Source organism: Linepithema humile, chromosome 1 (assembly GCF_040581485.1).
Source record: "Linepithema humile isolate Giens D197 chromosome 1, Lhum_UNIL_v1.0, whole genome shotgun sequence".
Taxonomy (NCBI): Eukaryota; Metazoa; Arthropoda; class Insecta; order Hymenoptera; family Formicidae; genus Linepithema; species Linepithema humile.
Window position 1 is genome coordinate 39,004,564 of NC_090128.1, and position 20,957 is coordinate 39,025,520.

The window sequence follows — 20,957 nt, forward strand, 5'->3', positions numbered from 1 at the left end:
TTAAAGTTCACAAACAATACAGATATATATTCTGTTTCTGTCATCTAAACTGATTAAGTAATTACATATGCAATATCACAACAGTTGCTAATCATTTATCTGTTTTAGTTAATTTTTTACGCCTAGAAAATTTTAGCTATTATTGCAAGATCATTTTTTTGAGTGTTCTCTCCACATAATTTGCATAATCCTATTTTGTCTTGTTTTTTATTCATTGTTGTTATTTCATAAAAATTTTTAATTTTTTTACGAGGGCGTTTTTCTTGTATTATGTATTATCAATAAGACTAGTGCTAGTACTGACTGTTTTCTCCTTCATTTCTTCTTGATTATTTTTTTCTTGTAATTTTTTTGAAACTGTCTTGTGCATAGTACCATTGTCTTTTGCAATCTTGTAAGAACAATTTTTTGACGAGTCACTTTCACTATCACTACTCATATTGTCCTTTTTTCTTTTTGAAGTCATTGTTCGGTCGTTTTTTATTACGCGCTCGAAACGTTGACACTCCGAATGTTTGTCGAAGATTAAAGCGAAAAAGCAAATGAAAATAACATTAAAGTACGGCTCGCTATTTGCGATTTTCATTTGTTTTTTCGTTTTCGCGTACCACTCGGCGCTAAACAAAAGCCGAACACTTGCAACGCGACGTAGCGAGCCACAGAAGGGCCCTGCTGCACTATTATCAAATGGACACAAGCACCTCTTTTTTAACATAAAAGCAATAAAATGAAAAGAGATGTTTTAATATTTTATCAGGAGTGTATTTATCATAAAATAGTGCAGTTGATTTTACTAGAAAATATCTATACCTCATTACCATTTTTTATCAAAAATCAAAACATAAGATAATAATTTTAATAATGTAAAAATTACAAAAAAAACCGTCATTTTTACGTGCTTAGATATTTTACTAGGATTTTGTATTTACATTACTATCTAGCTAAATTTTGATAAAATTAAATACACCATTTCATTTTATAAAAAACAAAGAAAAGAATATACCATTAATGTGTTTAATACTATTTTTCTATTATTACGTAATTATTGTACATTATACTTTGTACATTATGATGAGAGTTTTGATAATATTAACATAAAATAAATAAGTATTTTTTTACAAATTGTAATATGTATAAAAATATCAAGAAATTTTAAGAAATTCAAGATTCTTGAATTCAAGACAAGAAATACAAATGTCAAGAAATGATCAAAACAAGAAAAACGAAATTTCTTATCTTGCAAATCAAGACAAGACAAGAAATGTTCTTCAAGACAAGGAATCCTGTCTTGATGAAACACTAGGCAAAACTAAAAAAACGTGCTTACCAATTAGCCTCATTTTGCAATTAATTATTATTAAACAATAAGCAATTTTCAACTTCTTTATTGTTTTGTAGGCATCGCTAGACTATACTGCATGCGTATACTAAATTTCAAATAATTTCAACAAAATTTGGCCAAATTACAACGATTTATATCTTAAAATCTTATTGAATTTGAGGATAAAAATTTTCCAGTTTTTTATTTTTATTGTTAAAAATAAGCATCAAACAAAAAAACTGCAAATAGAAAAAAGTTTAGTCTCGTTATTCTCTACAAGCCTATATTTAAAAAAAATTAATTTTGCGACTTTCAAAATTTTCATGCTCTGAGACGTTTGACCAATACTTTTACACGATTTCGAACGCAGAGCGAATTCTTTGATCCGCGCCCTCAATGATTACCAGAATCATAACGCGAGTCAATCCTTATTGGACCTAACTTAATAAATTGAACACTCAAGGTATTAAATTTAAAGTATTACAATAAGAGAGAAATATAAAAATACTTAATATTTGATAAATTTAATTTGATATCCCTGATTAGTATTTCTCTATATATCATTCTCATTATATTAATATTTTAAAAAGTTTATCCAAGGTCTCAATTACAGGAACGCAAAAGTGATAGAGAATGCAAAAAGGAATAAGCGTTCAATTCAAGAATCAATTCAAGAAACATTTTTAGCACACTTCTTTATACAGCAATTCTTCGTGCAACAGGTAAATTACATTTAATTTTTAGAATTATGTTATAGATAATATTTTCGTGACATATATTTATTTTCTTTAATAATTCAATAAAGGAAAAGCTATTAAAGCCCGAGTTAGAATGTAGTGTTCAATAAATAATTTTATTAATATACAGGGTGTTCCATTTAACTTGAGACAACTAAATATTTCGAAAAATAAGCATTGTACGAAAAAATGTCCCAAATAACTTTTAATATTATCAAAGGGGACGTCTGCCTGTGTAAAAATTAACCTGCCCTCACCGCCCCTTGGGGGTGGGCGGGTGGCAACTTTGAAATTTCAAATGGGAACCCCCATTTTTTATTGCAGATTCGGATTCTTTGGAAAAAAATACGTAAGTTTTGTCCGAGACATTTTTTCTAATCGTGATAAATGGCGCTGTAATCAGTGAAAATTAGTTTTTGCCATTTTCTCTCACCATCGAGGTGCTTTATTTCGGTGAGTCCCCTCAGCAAATAAATAATGGATTATTTATCTTTAGAGGGGAAAGTTGAAATAATTTTGAAATAATTTTGAAACTTGAAATAATTTTATGTTACCTTAAAGAAAAAGTATATACAGAAGTACCAATTATTCTAGAAAACATGGTGGAACGTATTAGATATGCTTGCGCACAAATAACGCCAGATACACTTTCTACATGTGTACAAGCATTCCAAGCTCGAGTTAATAAATGCATCGAAATGGAAGGTCATCATTTCGAGCATTTATTGTAATTGAATAGTGAGAAACGAGGGGATTCACTGAAATAAAGCACCTCGATGGTGAGAGAAAATGGCAAAAACTAATTTTCACTGATTACAGCGCCATTTATCACGATTAGAAAAAATGTCTCAAACAAAACTTACGTATTTTTTTCCAAGGAATCCGAATCTGCAATAAAAAATGGGGGTTCCCATTTGAAATTTCAAAGTTGCCACCCGCCCACCCCCAAGGGACGATGGGGGCAAGTTAATTTTTACAAAGACAGACGTCCCCCTTGATAATATTAAAAGTTTATTTGGGACATTTTTTCGTACAATGCTTATTTTTCGAAATATTTAGTTGTCTCAAGTTAAATGGGACACCCTGTATATTAATAAAATTATTTATTGAACACTACATTCTAACTCAAGCTTTAATAGCTTTTCCTTTATTGAATTATTAAAGAAAATAAATATATATCACGAAAATATTATCTATAACATAATTCTAAAAATTAAATGTAATTTACCTGTTACACAAAGGATTGCTGTATAAAGAAGTGTGCTAAAAATGTTTCTTGAATTGATGTTTGAATTGAACGCTCATTCCTTCTTGCATTCTCTATGACTTTTGCGTTCCTGTCATTGAGATCTTTAAACTTTTCTTTTCTCCTTTGCATCCCCACTCAGTCCTTGTTTCCTGTTACTCCTCTCTCTTCAACTGTGATTCTTTTCCCTTTTTTTTTCCTTTGCCACACGTTTTTAAGGGTTTAAATTTAATACCTTGTGTATTCTACAATTTATCAAGTTAGGCCCAATAAGGATTGACTCGCGTTATGATTCTGCTAATAATTAGGAACCAAAATCTAATCAATCTTTCAAAAACACAAAATTATTTAATTTTATAATTACTGCGTGCAATACTTTTCTGAATATTGTACACTGAGGAAGGCCTGATGTCAGACAGAAACGTTTGTACATGTAAATACTTTTAAGTAAATGTGAATACTATAACCTTCGCACAAAGATCTTGCATTGTGGCTCTCTTTACGCCTTTTGATTTATAAAATAATAAGAATTTTCACAAAAATTGAATTAGCATTTATATTAAATTTTCGTTTATTATCATTATTTATCTTTTGAAAATGCTTTATGCGATCGACTTTTGCAGCAGAAATCAAATTATCGAGCGCAACTTAATTATGCGTGCGATTGCAGTTTGATATTATTTAGTTTTTAATATAGTAGCATCGATTAAAGGCGGGCATCGATATCGGTGGCTTCGTTTTAGAAACGTTTCACAAATATTTCTTCGAAACGTTTCATAACCGTTCTTAAAAACGTTTATCATTGGTTAAAATGTCAACAAAAAAAAACGAAAAACGTTGAGAGAAACGTTATTTTTCCGACAATAAACATTTAAGTAACAATTTAAAAAATGTTTTTTTTTCTTTTATCCACGAGCGAAAAGAATGTATTTTTTCTCACGGAATTAATAAAGTAATACATATATGAATGTATTATTATGTATATACCCAGCCAGTAAAAATGCTTGAAGACGTCTTAAAGCATCCAAATTTTTTTCCCTTCAAAATGCGCTATTGCGGAATTTATGATTTCAAAAATGTCTCTGTCAAATGGTTTCAAAAACGTTTCTTATTGATGCTTGATAGTTGATCGGTATATATATCCTTTTCGTTGTTTTTATCGCGCGAACACATACGCACGCACCGGCGGGCGGCAAGCAAGACGCGGCGTCTGTCCTATATGGTGTACAGTCTTAGCCAAAATTACGAGATTTATCTAATGTAAAGATTGATCTTTTCATATTCTTTTTTTCAATAAAAAAGCCAAAGAATAAGCCAATATTACCTAATAATGTTGCTGCTTGGAATGTCAATATCATTCCATATGGTTGGTTCTTCATTAGCAGCTCTACCTGGACATAAAATGACAAATTCTCACTGAAAACACCTGTGATTCTTCGATGTATTTTAAGCCAAGAAACTAAATTTTAACGTTAAGTATTGCTGCTTTTTTTTACTAAGCAGTCTATTCCTCATATTGATCATCTACTGATTTTGTGTTGAGAAATGTTTTTGGCAAACTTCTGAGGGAGATTGTTTAAAATATAAATTGTGAAATCCTGTAAATTTTTTTTCTATACTTACGTATAGGCTTTCCACATGATTCAATTCAAATCCCATTTCCCAATAGATCCCAGATTGAAGTCCTGACTCATTGCTGGATGATCAAAAATCATGAAGTCAGTCCTGAAAAATTTTTTTCTCAGGACAACATTATGTACAATTTTATCATTTTATAGATAAAAAAGAAACACTCCAATTTACCTTACCTCCAATTTTTTGCATGAAAGCTAGAATTTGTGGAGCAAGAATTTCATTGATGTATCGGCTGTCAAACATGGAGAAGAGAATATCACTAAGTTTGTGTTTTAATTTTAATTCCTGTCCAAACTACAATAATAAAAAACAATACGTCATTAATTGAGTACATGTTGTCATGACAACGAATATGATTACATCACATCGACGCCAGACACGAAAAGACTTTTCTATCATTAACAAAGAGGCAAAAGCGAGAAAATAGCAAATTTTTATTTATTTATTGTGTATTAACATACCGTCAATCATTTAATATTTATTTAATTTTTTGACATTGGTTTCCTATGTTGTCCTTGTTTGGGGTCCTGCTGACCTTATACTTTCTTGCGCGTAACTTCTAAATGTTTATTTAAAAAAAAAAAACAATAAAAAGGTAACTTTATAAAGTAGATAGTTATATTTACCTGTCAAACTCTGTTCTGTCAATAAAAACCTTTCTGACTTTGGAGCCTTTACAGACGATAGCCATATAGGCTACAGTCTATAGATTTTCTACCATCATATTCGGAGTTTCTATATTAATATTAGAACCGGTTCTACCCGACTTCTACCTGATGGTACGATAGCCATATAGGCTACAGTCTATAGATTTTCTACCATCATATTCGGAGTTTCTATATTAATATTAGAACCGGTTCTACCTAACTTCTACCTGATGGTAGAAACTCTATAGAATGTAGCGTATATGACTTATATACAGGTAAGCTTACCTATCTACTTTATAAAGTTATCTCTATATTGTTTTTTTTTTTTAAATAAACATTTAGAAGTTACGCGCAAGAAAGTATAAGGTCAGCAGGACCCCAAACAAGGACAACATAGGAAACCAATGTCAAAAAATTAAATAAATATTAAATGATTGACGGTATGTTAATACACAATAAATAAATAAAAATTTGCTATTTTCTCGCTTTTGCCTCTTTGTTAATGATAGAAAAGTCTTTTCGTGTCTGGCGTCGATGTGATGTAATCATATTCGTTGTCATGACAACATGTACTCAATTAATGACGTATTGTTTTTTATTATTGTAGTTTGGACAGGAATTAAAATTAAAACACAAACTTAGTGATATTCTCTTCTCCATGTTTGACAGCCGATACATCAATGAAATTCTTGCTCCACAAATTCTAGCTTTCATGCAAAAAATTGGAGGTAAGGTAAATTGGAGTGTTTCTTTTTTATCTATAAAATGATAAAATTGTACATAATGTTGTCCTGAGAAAAAAATTTTTCAGGACTGACTTCATGATTTTTGATCATCCAGCAATGAGTCAGGACTTCAATCTGGGATCTATTGGGAAATGGGATTTGAATTGAATCATGTGGAAAGCCTATACGTAAGTATAGAAAAAAAATTTACAGGATTTCACAATTTATATTTTAAACAATCTCCCTCAGAAGTTTGCCAAAAACATTTCTCAACACAAAATCAGTAGATGATCAATATGAGGAATAGACTGCTTAGTAAAAAAAAGCAGCAATACTTAACGTTAAAATTTAGTTTCTTGGCTTAAAATACATCGAAGAATCACAGGTGTTTTCAGTGAGAATTTGTCATTTTATGTCCAGGTAGAGCTGCTAATGAAGAACCAACCATATGGAATGATATTGACATTCCAAGCAGCAACATTATTAGGTAATATTGGCTTATTCTTTGGCTTTTTTATTGAAAAAAAGAATATGAAAAGATCAATCTTTACATTAGATAAATCTCGTAATTTTGGCTAAGACTGTACACCATATAGGACAGACGCCGCGTCTTGCTTGCCGCCCGCCGGTGCGTGCGTATGTGTTCGCGCGATAAAAACAACGAAAAGGATATATATACCGATCAACTATCAAGCATCAATAAGAAACGTTTTTGAAACCATTTGACAGAGACATTTTTGAAATCATAAATTCCGCAATAGCGCATTTTGAAGGGAAAAAAATTTGGATGCTTTAAGACGTCTTCAAGCATTTTTACTGGCTGGGTATATACATAATAATACATTCATATATGTATTACTTTATTAATTCCGTGAGAAAAAATACATTCTTTTCGCTCGTGGATAAAAGAAAAAAAAAACATTTTTTAAATTGTTACTTAAATGTTTATTGTCGGAAAAATAACGTTTCTCTCAACGTTTTTCGTTTTTTTTTGTTGACATTTTAACCAATGATAAACGTTTTTAAGAACGGTTATGAAACGTTTCGAAGAAATATTTGTGAAACGTTTCTAAAACGAAGCCACCGATATCGATGCCCGCCTTTAATCGATGCTACTATATTAAAAACTAAATAATATCAAACTGCAATCGCACGCATAATTAAGTTGCGCTCGATAATTTGATTTCTGCTGCAAAAGTCGATCGCATAAAGCATTTTCAAAAGATAAATAATGATAATAAACGAAAATTTAATATAAATGCTAATTCAATTTTTGTGAAAATTCTTATTATTTTATAAATCAAAAGGCGTAAAGAGAGCCACAATGCAAGATCTTTGTGCGAAGGTTATAGTATTCACATTTACTTAAAAGTATTTACATGTACAAACGTTTCTGTCTGACATCAGGCCTTCCTCAGTGTACAATATTCAGAAAAGTATTGCACGCAGTAATTATAAAAAAAAAAAGATGTAGATAATGTTTTTCAAATCCATTCCGCAAATATGTTGTACAGATCATTAAAATGATTGTTTCTTTACGCTCCTTTTGATTTATATTTAATTTTGTTAATTATTTGAGCTTTCACATCATTTATTTTTTATTCTTATTATTTTAATTAAAAATTTTAAAGAATCTTTATCTTATTCTTGGATTCTTTTGTTATCTCAATTTTTATAAAAAAGTGAAATCTATTTTTACAATTATTACTACTTCCATCTATATTAACTGTTTTCATCAGATATGTGATATAAATATCATAATACATCATATCCGCTTAAAGACTGCTTACCATTAAAAGATGACTAAATTTTTTTAGACATCCCCCAGGTAGCACATGTTTGTTTCAGAAACGTTTCGCAAATGTTTCTTCGAAACGTTTTATAACGGTTCTTAAAAACGTTTCTTGTTGGTTAAAATGTCAACCTGAAAAACGTTAAGAGAAACGTTATTTTTCCGACAAAAAACGTTTTGTCTTCTCTTATCTTTAAGAAAAAATATGATATGATATCATTTCAACTACATTTTTTTTCTTCAAGACAACTATGTGTTTTTTTAATAACAAATAAAATTTTAAAACATTTTCCTGTTATTATTCCTGTAAAAATTAAAAATTTTTCAAAAACGTGGAAAAAACGTTACTTAAATTATGGTTACAAAAACGCTTCTTATTGATGGTTGACGGTTAAAAACATACAGGATTAGATACGGTAGGATACATAAGATAGATAACGATTAGATACATATAAACGAATAAAACGAACATGCTAGCTGGGTTCGTACAAGAAAACTGGACACTCTATTAACGAATTTTGCAGGTCTTCACTGTGTCATCCACCATTGGAAAACTAATCATCATACGCAATCGGCATTAAAAGTTTCTCAAAATTCAAACTCGAAACAGACTCCAAGCTTCATTTTCGTTTTTCAATCACCTCGATACGATAATTATTAACACTGTATAAGTATTTGAAGTTTCACAACTTTTAAGTAAGTAAATTACATTTATATAATTTTTAGAATAATGTTATAGATAATTTTTTCGTGACATATATTTATTTTCTTTAAGTTATGTTGGGTTGCGAAAAAAGTTTGCTCTTATCTCGTGTTATATTTACCGAAAGAACAGTTCGAATTTTTTCTGCAACCTGATAAACTTATTGGCCCTAACTCGATTAATTGAACAATCATGGTATTAAAATTAAAGTATTAAAATAAGAGAGAAATATAAAAATACTTAATATTTGATGAATTTAATTTCACAATCTTGATACGTATTTCTTGATATATAATTCTCATTATATTAATATTTCAGAAAGCTTATCACAAGCCTCAATTACAGGAACGCAAAAAAAGATAGAGAATGCAAGAAGAAATGATCGTTTAATTCAAGAATCAATTCAAGAAACACATTTCTTTATACGGCTATCTTTCATGCAATAGGTAAATTACATTTAATTTTTTAAATTATTAAAGTATAGGAAAGGGGATAACAAGCCAACGCCAGATGTTTTTTTGTATATATTACAATCTTCTTTAACTTGATACAGACGTTTCGATCATGATATAATCATCTTCAATGTAAATATGTAAAGACGGAGGTCACAAACTAAAATTGAAATTATACCGACAATTAAATTTTAAACTAAGAACTTAAAGAAAAATATATTAAACAGAAACATACCTCTGAAAATGTGAAACTCAATATTTTGCAGAATGTTAATGTTTTAGCTGACAACGGACGTGTAATAAACCCTTGAAAACGTGTGATAAAGGAAAAAAGAAGGAAAAAGAATCACAGTCGAAGAGAGAGGAGTAACAGGAAACAAGGACTGAGTGGGGATGCAAAAGAGAAAAGAAAAGTTTAAAGACCTCAATGACAGGAACGCAAAAGTCATAAAGAATGCAAGAAGGAATAAGCGTTTAATTTAAGCATCAATGCAAGAAACATTTTTAGCACACTTCTTTATACAGCAATCCTTCGTGCAATAGGTAAATTACATTTAATTTTTAGAATTATATTATGGATAATTTTTTCGTGACACATATTTATTTTCTTTAATAATTCAATAAAGGAGAAGCTATTGGAGCTAAACATTAGGAGCACAACTGTTTATCTGTCCTTCTCTCGATACACTTGATACAAACTATACGTTAACACAGTTATAAATAAAACTTAGAAGTAAAGCATAATAAGAGACACTGTATTGTAAGGAAAATGAGAGCATGTAAATTAATATTACATGTGGCCATGCAATTGTGATATACTTTATTGTAAAAGGTTGATACATACGATGACTAGAATAATTCGTCTTAAATAACGCGCACACACACACACATGCACGCACACACACAATAATACATTCATATATACAGGGTGTCCAATAATTGCTGAATCACCTATCGGGTGCAGGTAGAGCGGATTAAACCGAGTAGAAAAGTCCTCTATCGTTTTGCGATTTTTACAATAATTAATGAGAAATTAATTAAAGAAGATCGGCCAATTTGCGCGAGTCTAAGCGCGCGGCGAGAAGAGACAGCCCGTTGTTACGTGGTCGCTAGGACGCAAGGATCTAGCGTTACACACCGTTCGTAAGTATGTGCCGTTGTCATTCATAGAGCGTTCCTCCCAACTATTTATCGCGCGCCTAGTAAACAAATAACAGTGGGCTGTATCACCACGGGTCTCTTCTCGCCGCGCTCTTAAACTCGCGCGAATTGGCCGATATTTTTTAATTAATTCCTCATTAATTATTGCGAAAATCGCAAAATAATAAAGGACTTTTCTATTCGGTTTAAACCGCTCTACCTACACCCGAGAGGTGATTCAGCAATTATCGGACACTCTGTATATATATATGAATGTATTATTTTATTAATTCCGTGAGAAAAAATACATCTTTTTCGCGCGTAAATAAAAAAAACGTTTTTTTTTTAATCGTTTCTGAAACGTTTTTTGTCGGAAAAATAACGTTTCTTTTAACGTTTTTCGGATTGACATTTTAACCAACGAGAAACGTTTTTAAGAATCATTACAAAATGTTTCGAAGAAACATTTGTGAAACGTTTCTGAAACGAATATGTGTTTCCTGGGATTAATAGCGGCAGCATTTTAAATCGCAATTTCCAAAAGTCATAAAAGATAAATTATAAATGTCTGATCTCAATTTATTATAAGTAATTCCCGTAAATTTACAAATTTACAGTAAAACAACATATTTAATTATATAACACATAATAATAATCAATAAAATTTTACTTTATAAAGATTTTTGTAGTGTTAAAAATAAGAAAAATATTGTCAGCATCTTTAGTCATTCATTTTGCTTGGTATGCGTGGTTTATTCTTGTCTCTTGTGTTGTATTAGATTATATTACGCCAGATGACATTTGTAGAAATGAAAAAGCTATAGATATACATTTGATGTTCCATTTTCTTTGCCCTCAAGATAATTGGAAAATTCTTTTTCAGCAGATTGATACGAATCAATTTTCTATAATCTATTCATGTCCAAAAGTCTTGCTTCATGTGTTATCGTCGGCTGCGTTATTAGCGGTGTGTGATTTGATCTATACAATATTTTACTTAAAATCATTTTTGTATATGGTTATAATGAATAAATTGACACTTCGTAAAGTGAAAATCATAGATGCGTCCTTGTAATTTTTATCTTGCACAATCTTTTTGTTCATTATTATATAAATTGTATGTAAAAATGTATTACTTATATATGTGTGCCAATAATAACAAATGTATGTATATGGTTTATACATGTGTATAGAGAATAGTTTATACTTTTATTACAAATTTTTACTTACATGCTTATAATTTCTCTGCTGATGTTTTGGTAATTATTTAATGTAAAAGGCGTATCAGATGAATTATATATTGTAGTATCTTTGCTCGACGTTGAATTATTAATGATAGAAAGTGTAAATATCGCTGTTGTAGTATCATCTTTTGTATTATTAACTATACTATTCTTAGTTGAACGAAAAGCCTTTAATATCTTATAAAATTCTGCACTGTCTGTTATTTCAAAGCCTTGATTGTTCGCATATAACATCGTGCTGTCGGTACTTTCTGTTGCTCGCGTTGTTAAGCTATGATCGTGAAAGAAAAAAATTTATTAAAATAGTTAAATAAGTATTTATTAAATAAGTTTGTAATACAATTTTTTTTATACAAAAGAAACTTTTTTTTCGAAAAAAACATACTTTTTTCTTTTAATTGGATAATCGTCCATGTCAAGAAATCTTGAGACAATATCTGTGGCGTTTTTATCTTTTGTTCCAAGATGTATAGCAGACCAGGATATAATTGTCAAAACAACCAAAAATATCACAAACGAAATTAACCACTGAGTTAATCCAAAAGCCATAATAAAACTAATTTTTCTAAAAGTATCTTTATAAGTAAATCGTCTTGTCAATTCTCTCTTACTTTTATTACGATTTTATGTTGTAACAATAAGCTCAGCCATTATATAAAACAAAACATTATCTGATGTTTCACTTATAGACATAATATGAATAGACGGAGCGTATCGACATTAAATATTAAGTATTTATGAGGAAACAGATATGAATGTATTTCTAATTTGCATTTTTACGAGATATTTTAAAAACGTGAAAATCATAAACATAGTATGAATTAGACGGAGCATGCCGTCGCTAAGCTAACATCAGCAATCCCAAACAACCTAATCGAATACAGCACGTTTTCTTTTTAATAGCTTCGGATACGGCATGCTTTCTTCTTAAAAAATTTTTTTGTTTCGAATAAACCAAACCAAGATGTAATTTCCACGAGGCGCAAAGATTTTTTCGACGAACCAGCACTTACACTGTTTTAACTTCTTTAATTTTTAATATTTTTAAATAAAATTTTGTACAAATATTGTCTGTTGTGCCCTTGGTGATAGGGCACGGGTTCGGGATCTGCCGAGGAGTTAGGCCGGGAATCCGGGAATAATCCTTTGACGTTTTTTCAATAAAAAACAGTCTCCCGTATATTTATTGGTTTCTTGTTTTATTACAAATTCCCTTACTTCTAGATAAACTAGGTTCTGTCAGGAATCCTTGCCTTAGTGTAGTATCACGGAGCCCCAAGTTACTCTTATTCGCTTTTAGCGAATTGTTATAATTCGCGTTCTTCTAGATTTGTGGTCCCAACGGACATACGTCCGTTTCTTGTGACTGATAGTTTTAGACCCGCCGTCGTGATCTCGCGACGGCGATTTTATATGCGCGAAACTGCACTTGATTGCAGTTTTAACGATTTAACTTGCTGACGAAATTCGATCGTTCATCAGCATTTTCGCGTAAAAGTGAATTAGGTTTTAGTTTTCGCTGCGCGATTCATCCGGTGTCTCGCATGAGCCGGAAACTGAATATTAGATATCTTAATCTGATATGTAATAGATATCTTCTCTTATATTTTATTAATATATATATATTTTACTATTAATAATTGGTTGTGGTTCTTTGGACCCACAACATGTCCGACATATGTGTATTATGTTTATTTTTTAATTCTTCATGTTTTATGAAATTATTTTTAAAAATCCTTAAAAAATTGATTTTTTAACCTCTCACAGTGATGTTCCCCTTTAAATAGCATTATTAAAGTATTCTTGTAGCTTACCTCAAAAACTTTTCAAAACATTATAATAAAGTTTCTTTCTATTGGATATTTTCGGAGTTACGAGGCTTGAAAGTTATGGTAGAGTAAGAGAGAAAGAGATTGAGGCAACACGCTTATACATTATATATAATAAAACTTTGTTACAGTCTTTTAAAAAGTTCTTGAAATCAGCTACAAGAATATGCAATCAAAATTTGAGGTTTCCATTTAAAAATTTCAGTGATTTTTACGTGACCTTAACAATGCTATTTAAAGTCACATTAACATTACCACTTAACCCTACAACTTTTTTTGAAATGTTTTTCTCAAAAATGCTTTATTTTCAAGATATTTGCCCATTGCGGGACTTTTGAGACACTTGGTATATATAACCATAGAGGGGGGGGGGGGGGGAAATATATATATATATATATATATATATATATATATATATATATATCTGTCTTTTTGGTTTCAATAAAATTTATTAAATTCAAAAAAAACTTTCAGTGCAGATAATAAATGGAAGGCTCAATTTTCCTCTTGTCACTATGTTCAATCAATGTTTAATCAGTCATTTCAAAATCATCATTTAATCAAAATTATATTGTATTAATTATCATATTAATCATATTAACTGTTGTAATTGTATTAAATATTGCAAGAAAATATACACAAAATATATACAAAAAGAATATAAATATTGTATTTTTTCCCATTTATTTACTTGATTGCTCAGAAAGCAATACAATGCATGATACACATATAGAGAATGCTAACAGTTACATACCATTATAAACCAGATAGAATTAATTTCTAATCTTCATAACCATCTGGTAGAGGATTTGCATGGGGGTTATGGAAAAGAGAATGATTACCATCTCCCCATGGGAAAGGCTGAAAATAACATCCAATTTAACAACCATTAAATATTAACAGTTTATGTTTATTTTCCAAACATATTCATTGCTTTAATATCTAGTGTTATGATATCAATGTATATATTTTAACTTTTACCTTAGTTCTTAGCCTCAAATGATCGTACTTGACAAACTCTGGACGCTCGTCATGTTCATGAGCCTGATGGTTCAAATAGCAATTAACCATAGCCAGACCTATCGCTGGTAAGCCTACGAAAAATGAAAGCCTCTTCCACAAAGCCTGTGTCTGTTCTGTAAAACGTACAGCATTACTGTTATGTAATATTCACTGATAACTTGCTTAAGATCTTTCATATACTTTCTTTTCATTTAAAACATGACATACTATTATAACATTGCTTGAAAACAAAGTGTGATGCTTATTATGTTTTAGTTAAACCTTAGTTAATTACATTAACAAAAATACTGTATTGGGAAAGATAATCAAGCATCGAATACTTTATACAAGTGTCACTATTTTTGCACGTATAAATGAATCACTCAGATATTTGCGCAGTTCATTTCTTCACCTGAACTATGATGCTCGCCAGCAGCAGTCGCATAATTTTTGGAAAAGGTACGAGCAAATTTCATCCAAGTAGCCATTTTTTTATCTTCTGCTCAGCTGTGCTCAGCTGTAACTTTTCTTGCTTTCCTTGATGTCATATATGCATAGACTTACGTCCATAGACGAGGTGTTCTTATGAGCGAGTTGACGTCCATTTGAAGAACAAAGATAGTTCGTAAATCGTGTTCTCTCTCTCTCTCTCTCTCGCACACCATAGAAAGAGGTGAGAATGCAGATGGCAGGCGATGGGGTGCAGTTCCATGAGCTGCGGAAATATGGATCGGTGGAATGACGTCACGAACAGAGTTGACCAATCTCAACTGTTCCGCAGTTGTCGTTTCGCAGACATTTGTTTCCTTATTAGCGTTTTCGATTATACAGGATTTGAACGACCCAGGGTTGGTTAATGACGTCATTGCAACCTCTCCACCAATGAAAGACTTGCATTTATAGTAAAATAGTGATTGATCAACCCTGGGTCGTTCAAATCCTGTATAATCGAAAACGCTATATGTCACATGGAGCAAAATTCTTCGTACGGAACGGGTATTAACCAATCACAGAGCGTCTTCGTAAATCCATTTTTAAATGCATAAAATTAATGCTCATATAGACAATGGCCGGTATTCATAGGCCGGTATTCATAGTCCGTTCTTATATTTAAGATTGTCTTAAGCACGGACTTATATTCGCTCTCTTCGTCACACATAGATTGTGTCTGACAAAGAGAGCGAATATAAGTTCGTGCTTAAGACGATCTTGAATATAAGAACGGACTATGGGCGGTATTCATAGTCCGTTCTTATATTCAAGATCGTCTTAAGAACGAACTTATATTCGCTCTCTTCGTCAGACACAATCTATGTGTGACGAAGAGAGCGAATATAAGTCCGTGCTTAAGACGATTTTAAATATAAGAACGGACTATGAATACCGCCCACAATCTATGTGTGACGAAGAGAGCGAATATAAGTCCGTGCTTAAGACGATTTTAAATATAAGAACGGACTATGAATACCGCCCTATGAATACCGCCCTACGATAATTCAAGTTCGAGTTATATAGCGTTTTCGATTATACAGGATTTGAACGACCCAGAGTTGATCAATCACTATTTTACTATAAATGCAAGTCTTTCATTGGTGGAGAGGTTGCAATGACGTCATTAACCAACCCTGGGTCGTTCAAATCCTGTATAATCGAAAAACTATAACGCTATAACTCGAACTTGAATTATCGTAAACACCCATCGTAAACACCCAATATTAGCTATTTACATTAGAGTCCGTATCCGGTTTCTGCTAATGACTAATAAATCCCGCGTAATTGAAAATAATAAATTAAATTATTGCAGAAACATTATAATACAAATTTCGGTAATTATGCAGAATAGCCATAGCAATTTCTTTACCAATATTAAAATAATTGTTATATGACAGGTTTCATAACATTAATATAAAATCAATATAACATTTGTTGTATAATATGTTATATTTATGTTATATTACTTCTATTTTTAAATAACGAGAAGCTAACAAAGCAATGTAACAGCTATGAAATAGCTATTATATTGCGCCTAAAAAAGAAATTTATATTAATGTAATATAAATACCGTGTAACATCTGTTACATTACATGTTACTTTCATGTTATGTTGCAGTTAAATTCAGTGTTTGCTGGGTATATAGATGTGTCAATTTTATTTGTTGTACAGATTTTTGTTATGAATTTTATGAAACGTTTTAAAGCTATTTACGTTAAAGTATATTATTAAGTATATTTTTTTCGTAATCGTGTAAATCGAAATATGACCGGAAAAATTAGTACTTATCAGAGATTAATGTTGAAAATTGCTTCGACGCTGCCTGAAAAATTCCGTGCTGTGTTTTTACATCCCGCAGGTAAGAAGCTATTCGATTTAAATTTTTCTAAAGAAAGGGTCGCCTTTAAGTTTGTTGAAAAAGTTTGTTAAAAAAGTTTAAGAGTTTTTTTTGCCGTTTTCTCAGGCCCGACTACTGTATTTTTCTGGGCGCCGTCGTTTAAATGGGGTTTGGTACTAGCAGGCATAGGGGATGTTAAACGACCTCCGGATACAATTTCTCTCAGTCAAACCGCGAGTCTTATGCTTACAGGGGCTATATGGTCCAGGTACATAACTCATGGCGCTCTTATTCAGAAATTTTACGACGATTCGAATTCTAATTTGCGCAATCTTTTAGATTCTCATTGGTAATAATACCCAAGAATTATAATTTGTTCAGCGTCAACATATTCACATGCGGCACGGGAGCATACAATTTCATCAGAGGATTGATGTATCAAATGAAGCAGAAATAAAATAGGATTGTCAGAACGTCCAGGATGCAGATTGCAAAACAGGAAGAAGGAAAGTGTATCGATATATTTTGTACAAATGTATTTTGATTTATTCATTTTATAAAACTATTTTACAGTCACGCTGACTATTCGTATGTCGTCGTAAGGCTTATCAGTTTTAGGATTCGTCTTCACTTGGCTAATATTTTGTACAACCTCCATTCCTTTATGGACTCGGCCGAACACGGTATGTTTGTTATCCAACCAAGGCTAAAAAGCAAACAAAATATTTGCACTAAGTGTGAAATTTGAAATCTTGATCTGTATCCCAAAAATATCAGATACTCACCGTTGGTGTCAATGTAATGAAGAATTGGCTACCGTTCGTATTCGCTCCTGCGTTAGCCATGCTCAAAGTATACGGTCTATCATGCTTTAAGTTCGGCTTGAATTCGTCCTCGAACTCGCCGCCCCATATGCTTTCACCGCCGGTGCCGGTCCCGGTAGGATCGCCTGTTTGAATCATGAAGCCCTTGATAATTCGATGAAATATGTGACCGTTAAAGTAACCGTTCTTCGCGTGTACACAGAAATTTTCCACAGTCTTGGGTACGTCCTTGCCGAAGAGATTGACGTGGATATCGCCAAGCGCTGTATGAATGATTGCCGTGTCGTATATCTTTTGCATATTCGTGGCCTCCGTCGAAGATATAATATCTTCTTTAGAAGGCTTTTCATTGAAGACATCCCGATCGCATTCCTGACTTTTCGTATCCTCGGGTTCTCGTCTCGAAAACATGTAAAATCGATTTTTCTTGTGTGCCGTGCAAAACAACGTCGGGTCAGGCCGGTTCAACTCCATCGTGGGATTCTCAGAAGCCTCCATTTCGACAGTTAACGCAGCAGTTGTTTTCCTCGCTTTTCCCTGCATATTATTAAATCACGTATTCGCTGCTTATTAAAACTTTAATTATCAAACGTTTACTAAATACCTGGAATAATGCTAGTTGTGTTGGTCGTATATTTTCCGGCTTTCCCATAATTTTAATACAACGGTTTGTATAAAGATTCACCATTTTAACGCCCAGCATTGTAGGATATAAAATAATATAACCAGATTCGTCAAAAATGATATTTCCCAAATTCGTTTCGGTTTTGTCCAATTCTCTTTCGACCGCCATTCTGCAACGTATAATAAAAATAATTAATACTTATTCGCTGGAAAGATCGAAATTAGTCTAAAAAGATCAAAGAATAGAAAGTGGAAATATTTTACCTCCGTCCAAATTCCATGTTCGGTAGTTGCTGTACAGTTTGTTGTAACTCGCTAAATCTTTGTAGCGTCTCGTCGAATATCCTATAAAGTTTGCCTGTTCGGAAATTAAAAACTCTAACTTTTCTATCTCCGCTGAAGGATGCAAATCGTTTGCCATCAGGCGAGACCGCTAAGCCGCACGGGTAAGTTTTATTTTTGGCAAATTCAAACAGATCTGTGTCCAACTTTGATTCGAATGTTATACATTTAGGAAATTTGTACTCCATTTTTGGACCCGTCCAGTACTCCAATATTCCTGCTCTGTCGACGGAAATACACGTCTCGTACACAGGATTATACTGCAAAAAATATATTATTTTATTTTGTTTTCGTTAAAATAATTAATATTTTTATACTTTTCTGTTATAATATACTTACTTTCATAATGACAACAGGTTTAGTGTGCAGTTTTTCAAATATATGTAGGGGTGTATTTGTTCCTTGGCCATCATAAATGTATATTTTGTTCGATTCTTGTGAAGACACTGCCACAGCAGATATGGCATCACCAGCTGAATATATCCATTCAGCACAAAGTGGCACAAAGTCCAATTTTATCATATTTATCATATCTTTAAAAAAATTATATAACATAACAAATTATAATACTTGCTTATATACTGCCTGCAAATACTTCAAATAAGAATCACATATGTAAAGTGTCATCCTTACCAAAATTAATAACATCAAATATTTTCATAGCTTTATCTATGCTGACTGAGCACACGTGAACACCATTGCAACTTGCAGACATTGACTGTATTGCCATTAAGTGTGCCCGAAAATGTTTTACAAATTCTATTAATTCCTCTTGTTTCTTCCAAAATTTTATATGTCCATCGCAACTAGCAGTTATCACAAAGTTTGATCTGTTACATATAATACATTTCAATAAGTTTTTTGTAAAGAAAAACTACTATAAATATATGTATCATTATGACTATTATTTCTATAAAATACTAACTTTGTTACTAAAATATGAGTAATAACATCTCTGTGCATGTAAGACTTCTCATAGCATTCGCAACATGGTAAGTTATCTATATAGACTTGTTCATACTCCAAGACTAAAATTTTAGAAATATTTAACAATGATAATGTAAAACATACATACTATTTATTTATTTCATATCATATTGATATCAGATTCTAAAGCACAAAAATTAATATAATGTACATTTTAAAATTCTACACATTTATTCATTTTTATAGTTTAAAATCTTACATCAATGTGATATAAGATTCTAAAATCAATATAAGATTCTAAGCCATAAAAATGAATAAATAGAATAGAATTTTATATCATAACATTTAATAGGTTAGAACTTTAAAATGAACATTTTCTATACTGCGATTGAAATTTCATATTTTAAACAAAAAAATGGTGTAGAATTTTTAAATATACATTTTATTCATTTTTGTGCTTTAGAATCAGATATCAATATGATATAAAATAAATAAATAGTATCTATGTTTTACATTATTCATTGTTTATTCATCTTTAGAATCTTATATCATATGCATCGCAGTAAAGAAAATGTAGATTTTAACATTAATGTTCGTTCTAGTATAATAAATTATGCAATAGAAAATAAATCAAAATATTCGCAACAGACATACAGATTTTTATTAACACATTTATTAATGAAAAATCAGTCTAAGTAGTATTGATTATAAAAGAAAACCTCGTTGCTTCTTTTGTGGTGCAGCTTCCGAAGGTAATGGTCCAATCCAACCATCTTCTGTGTCACTTCCTTCGTGTTCACGTTTACTACTCATTATTATCACCACGTAAACACGATTTTCAGTCAAATAAAGACACTTATATCAACTACATGAATGTTTACACTAGGTTTGTTCTTTATTGCTGCACTGAACTGAACTGAACCAATGCATTGCACTGAGTGCAAGTGGAGACAAGCTAGTGCAAGTGGGGATAAGCTAGTGGAACAAGCTAGTGTAAGCAAGTATAAAGAATGGCCGCGTTCAGCAGAACAACTGCTAAATTGTCGTCTAGTCATCACTTAACGTTGATTTGTTGGTTCTAAAAGTAAGAGCCAATCACGTTCGATTGCTACCAAGCAATTTGTTCTGCTGAACGCGCCCAATGTTTAGTGCAATGATCAACATGGTACATCTCACGATGGGTGTTTACGATAATTCAAGTTCGAGTTAGTTTCACTAGGACCGACAATGAGATATACATAACCATCTAGAACCTTTATGATTCATGACAACTCAACGCTGTCTTGTATTGCTTGAGTTAAATTCATTGAATTTGTTGAGTTTAATAAATATAATTATATACATATATATATAATTATATCTATTAAAGAGGTATACCAACATACATACCAACATTATTTGTTTCTTTCATAGACTGATTAGCAGTTAACATTTTTTT

General features: G+C 31.4%; 5 protein-coding genes and 1 long non-coding RNA gene across 21 annotated transcripts in view; 2 read left to right on the forward strand and 4 right to left on the reverse strand.

Annotated features, from left to right (window-relative positions):
• The window catches only part of LOC105680089 (SREBP regulating gene protein), a 28,105-nt gene extending 22,398 nt beyond the window's left edge, over positions 1-5,707 (reverse strand). For all 3 annotated transcript variants that reach the window (XM_067350252.1, XM_067350226.1, XM_067350257.1), the window contains exons 1-5: positions 5,566-5,707; positions 5,401-5,498; positions 5,113-5,233; positions 4,928-5,029; positions 4,629-4,695 (exon numbers count right to left, since the gene is read on the reverse strand). The gene's annotated coding sequence lies outside the window, so the exon portion shown is untranslated. The remainder of the gene's footprint in view (positions 1-4,628; positions 4,696-4,927; positions 5,030-5,112; positions 5,234-5,400; positions 5,499-5,565) is intronic.
• On the forward strand, positions 5,694-11,458 carry LOC105680074 (uncharacterized). Of its 14 annotated transcripts, none has more exons than XR_010888729.1 (9): positions 5,694-5,718; positions 5,929-6,026; positions 6,194-6,314; positions 6,398-6,499; positions 6,732-6,798; positions 8,628-8,799; positions 9,125-9,252; positions 9,541-9,801; positions 11,282-11,458. It is a non-coding gene; the product is annotated as an uncharacterized lncRNA (long non-coding RNA). The 14 variants fall into 14 exon arrangements; XR_010888737.1 differs by having other exon boundaries at positions 5,704-5,718; positions 6,256-6,314; XR_001101936.2 differs by lacking the exon at positions 5,694-5,718 and adding an exon at positions 5,728-5,861.
• A 132-nt stretch (positions 11,459-11,590) lies between these two features.
• LOC105680073 (uncharacterized) lies at positions 11,591-13,840 on the reverse strand. The gene is made up of 2 exons (XM_012380507.2): positions 12,028-13,840; positions 11,591-11,913 (listed from the first exon to the last, which is right to left on the reverse strand). Exons 1-2 carry the CDS (start codon positions 12,189-12,191, stop codon positions 11,625-11,627), a joined length of 453 nt encoding a protein of 150 aa, XP_012235930.1. The 5' UTR covers positions 12,192-13,840; the 3' UTR covers positions 11,591-11,624.
• Positions 13,841-14,136: 296 nt separating this feature from the next.
• Positions 14,137-15,054, reverse strand: LOC105680072 (cytochrome c oxidase subunit 6A1, mitochondrial). The gene is made up of 3 exons (XM_012380506.2): positions 14,886-15,054; positions 14,453-14,607; positions 14,137-14,332 (listed from the first exon to the last, which is right to left on the reverse strand). Exons 1-3 carry the CDS (start codon positions 14,959-14,961, stop codon positions 14,252-14,254), a joined length of 312 nt encoding a protein of 103 aa, XP_012235929.1. The 5' UTR covers positions 14,962-15,054; the 3' UTR covers positions 14,137-14,251.
• A 920-nt stretch (positions 15,055-15,974) lies between these two features.
• On the forward strand, positions 15,975-17,378 carry LOC105680068 (mitochondrial pyruvate carrier 2-like). Its single transcript, XM_012380501.2, has 3 exons — positions 15,975-16,823; positions 16,929-17,070; positions 17,142-17,378. The coding sequence occupies exons 1-3, from the start codon at positions 16,730-16,732 to the stop codon at positions 17,257-17,259; spliced, it is 354 nt and encodes a 117-aa protein (XP_012235924.2). The 5' UTR covers positions 15,975-16,729; the 3' UTR covers positions 17,260-17,378.
• Positions 17,324-20,466, reverse strand: LOC105680070 (peptidylprolyl isomerase domain and WD repeat-containing protein 1). The gene is made up of 8 exons (XM_012380504.2): positions 20,239-20,466; positions 19,518-19,620; positions 19,226-19,422; positions 18,932-19,125; positions 18,515-18,852; positions 18,231-18,420; positions 17,588-18,163; positions 17,324-17,508 (listed from the first exon to the last, which is right to left on the reverse strand). The coding sequence occupies exons 1-8, from the start codon at positions 20,330-20,332 to the stop codon at positions 17,365-17,367; spliced, it is 1,836 nt and encodes a 611-aa protein (XP_012235927.1). The 5' UTR covers positions 20,333-20,466; the 3' UTR covers positions 17,324-17,364.
• Positions 20,467-20,957: the final 491 nt, after the last annotated feature.